Below are 3720 nucleotides of genomic sequence, written 5' to 3' on the forward strand. Positions count from 1 at the left end.
CAGACAGACAGACAGACAGACAGACAGACAGACAGACAGACAGACAGACAGACAGTCGACAGACATGCAGACAGACAGTCAGACAGACAAGAGGAGAGGGACAGGGGATGTTTGAAGGGGTGTACAAAATTTAAGAATGAGGTGAGCCTGTTGGGAAGGTCCAGAAGTGGCTTTTAACCACAAAGAGAAAGAGCAGATGGCTGGAAAGCACAGAATAAAAGAAAGACTAACTGCACATAACTTGGTAATTCCAACTTGGTTATTATACATTGAAAGAAACGACAATCGATGCGAGTGAAATGGTGAGATAACTGAGAAAGTGAAAAGGAAATAGCTCTGCATTTTAAGTAGGAGAACCGATAAAAGAAAGTTCAAAACTAAAGGCACTTAAACAACTGTTTCCCACCTCCAAACTTATGATCACCAACCACCCACCACGGCACCACGGGCCATCAGCTGTTTCCACCAAAACGGGAAATGCCTTGGTTAATTTTAGTAACAAGGGAAATAAGTCGCGCGAAAGCGTCTGTATTTCCGGAGTTCCTGCCATCACTCTGGAAATTATAAACAACCGACTGAAACCCTCAATTATAACAAAAATATTCTGCTAAATTCAGGTGAAGTCTGGATTTATTCTTGATGAATGGAAAACGAGTTCTTTTAACGTGTTACAGCTAGATTCTAAAGCAATATGGCATCGACATCTTTCATGGAAAGACTCCGCACCTTTCATTCTCCACTGCCGCAAAACTTTGTGAGTTCACTTTCCAACACTCCAGTTAAATTCGCTGAAGCTGGCTGGGAACGTGCCGACAATGTTTCGTACGCATCAGATGAGTTAGTTTGTCGCTCTTGCAGTGTTAAACACAGTGGGTGGGCAGGGGAATCCCCACTTGCAGTCCACAGAACCAGAAGTCCAAACTGTCCGTTTCTGAACACACCACCCAGTATCCCAACTCATTTTGTTGGATGTAGCACGAACTTGTCAGTGGTATCTGAGATTGATGACACAATCATAGACGAAGGTGCACAGGAACCACAAACAATATTTTCTATTTGCAGTTCATGTGATACAAACAATGCAGAGACCTTGAAAAGGAAATTGTTCTCCAAAAGATCAACAAACAATAATCACAGTGGGGCCAAATACGGAAGACGTCAAGCTATTGTACACCCATTCAAACCTCTAACTGGTGGGTATCCCATGTTGTTTGAAAGCCTTCGACTGACTACTTACAATTCACCAAGCTCAGCTGAGGCAGCAAAATGGTCAAGAGACGGCTTCATCATGATCTCTAACCTCCGAGCCCAGTGTGTTTTCTGTGGACTCCAGTTGGAGTTTGACGTGTGTGTTGACATTGTAGGTGAGCACAAGGAAAAGTCACCTGAGTGTCCTTTTGTGTGTCACTTTGATGTGGGAAATATTTCAAGTGAAGAACAAAGAAGTATTCATGAGAAGGAACGTTCAAAATATTTTATGGACGTAAGTCAATCTAATGATTCAAACAAGTACCGTATCAAGTATCCTGAATTTGAGGATTCTGCGGACAGGTCCGGTACCTTCAGCTTGTGGCCAAAGCTCCTTAAAAGTGTTTTTCCACCAAATACCATGGCAGAAGCAGGTTTCTACTATACAGGTGGGCCTTTCAGTGTTTTGATTTCAAATTTATTGTTACAAGTACAAGTCTTCAGTTTTATCATATATATGTTGTAGTAAAACTGGTTCATGGTGTAACTCTTTTTTTTTCTTTCTATAGTTTGATTGTATCATTGTTTTTGCTCAGTAAGTCAAAATAATTAGAATCAAAGGGCAATTAAAATAAACTTTAGATAATTTTCATATTGGTTTAATGTTATATGTTCATTTATTGTTTATAATAAATACTCAACCTACTTTTCTTAAAATGCTGGGAAGAGTTCTAGTTTGTGTATTGTAACAAAAAAATATAAAATTTATGAAGTGCTCCAATGAAGCATTTGATCTTTTTATGATGCTTTAGGTAAAATAATTCTTAACTTTGATCTGCATATTCAGCCCAAATTTCACTGACTGAAATGAATCTTAAATTTCCCTCAGGTCACAATGACATGGTCCGTTGTTTCTCCTGTGGTGTTGAACTCTTTGACTGGGTACCTGGTGCTGACCCCCTGACCCAACATGCCTGTGCCTCTCCAGTCTGTTACTTCATGCTGCACAGCAAAGGTCAAGAGTTCATCAACGAATCACAACAACAAGAGGTGAGTTTTATAACTTTTTGTTGCAGTTTTTTATACTTCATGAGTTCAGGGCTTGAATTATGTGTTCAGGAGGGCTTGCAAAAATTGCCTCGGTGGGACCTAAAAATCAGAGGGCACCGAGGCAATTTGCTAGGGCACCAAGGCAAAAATTATAGGTGATCATTTTGTTGATTAAAGTTGGTAATGCTGGATCGTGCATCACAACGTTCATATAAATAACAATAAATTTATTGACGCTCTCTATAAAAGCATAGAGTTATCGGAACATTTTTAAAATCATGAATGAAAACTAACTTGTCAATCACAGTAAGATCACACCAAAACAAAATCACTAAAATCACAGTTTTAAATCAAATAATGATCACGATTGCATCTGACTTTTAAATGCCTCTATGACTAGCTCTTCTTGATTGGATTAATATGAATTAATTATGACTGTTGACAAAATAGGGCACCATAGAAAACAGTCAATAATATGACCAATTAGGTAAGCCATCGATCATTTTAGATTCAAACAGAGTGGTTTACAGGCAGTGTAGTGATAAAATAAAAGCAAATCATGGTAAATAAAAACAAATTTTGAACTTGTATTTAAAAAGAAAAAATGAGGAGTGAAAACAACTTATGAACTTGTATGAAAACAAATTAATTAATAACTAAAAACTGCTGTCAAGCAGTTAAACAGTGACATTAGGTTCTGACTATGATAAGTGAAAACAAGTTTTGAAAATACATGTTTTAAAGTACATGTATGTTATATAAAAAAGAACTTATCAATCAACATGTCATATTATGACTTATGACTAAATCAGAATATTGAAAATATGTTGGCACACACAATATAGAAAAAGACTGGCTTACTTTTTGTCCTTTTATGGGAAAAAACAAGTGATTTTAAAAAGTTTCACCAGAGAAGATGATTTCAGAGAATAGTGCTGTTTTATCAGGACTTTATTTGTGAGTCCCATCTCTTGCCACATCTCTCACATCTGCAGTCTTCTTTTTCATCCAGAGCTTTTTTCAGACACTGCTTAGGTTTAGTTATCATTGCTGTGAGTGTGTTTGCAATAGCCATGACAAAATGGACACAAAATTATCAAGTTGAGCAGTGTCTGACTGAAGCTTTGATGAGATTTCAGACAAGTCTAACTGTATTTCTCCATAACCCCCGCCCTCCCTCGAGTGTATCTTTAAAATTAAAAAATCAATAATTCCCCCCTTTCTGGAGTCCCATACTTCGCGGTGTTCAGACTTTGAATGAACTTTGGTGACCCCAAAAACCAGTGCTCACACGATGTCGTTTCTTGTGACTAAGCTGTGATGCATGCGTGCAGGTTCACTGACTTACCACGGTGGCGAACCCCACATGAGGCTTACATAACTTTTTTTTCTTTTTTTTCCACAAGTGACTGCACAGGACAAATATTGATTTATTTTCATCGTGGCACATTTTTTAAAAACAAAAAAACAAGGGCACAGCAA

General features: G+C 37.8%; 1 protein-coding gene across 1 annotated transcript; it reads left to right on the forward strand.

The window, feature by feature from the left end:
- Positions 1-167: 167 nt before the first annotated feature.
- LOC106011370 (E3 ubiquitin-protein ligase XIAP-like) lies at positions 168-2752 on the forward strand. The gene is made up of 2 exons (XM_013080742.2): positions 168-1637; positions 2078-2752. Exons 1-2 carry the CDS (start codon positions 692-694, stop codon positions 2395-2397), a joined length of 1266 nt encoding a protein of 421 aa, XP_012936196.1. The 5' UTR covers positions 168-691; the 3' UTR covers positions 2398-2752.
- The last annotated feature ends 968 nt before the right edge of the window (positions 2753-3720 follow it).

The sequence above is a fragment of the Aplysia californica genome, unplaced genomic scaffold (assembly GCF_000002075.1).
Source record: "Aplysia californica isolate F4 #8 unplaced genomic scaffold, AplCal3.0 scaffold00098, whole genome shotgun sequence".
Lineage (NCBI taxonomy): Eukaryota > Metazoa > Mollusca > Gastropoda > Aplysiida > Aplysiidae > Aplysia > Aplysia californica.

Bases quoted from the DNA above. Each gene is read 5' to 3' on its own strand.
- LOC106011370 (XM_013080742.2), top strand. From the start codon at position 692: ATGGCATCGACATCTTTCATGGAAAGACTCCGCACCTTTCATTCTCCA. The intron at 1,638-2,077 runs GTGGGCCTTTCA...AATTTCCCTCAG, and splicing joins AGCAGGTTTCTACTATACAG to GTCACAATGACATGGTCCGT.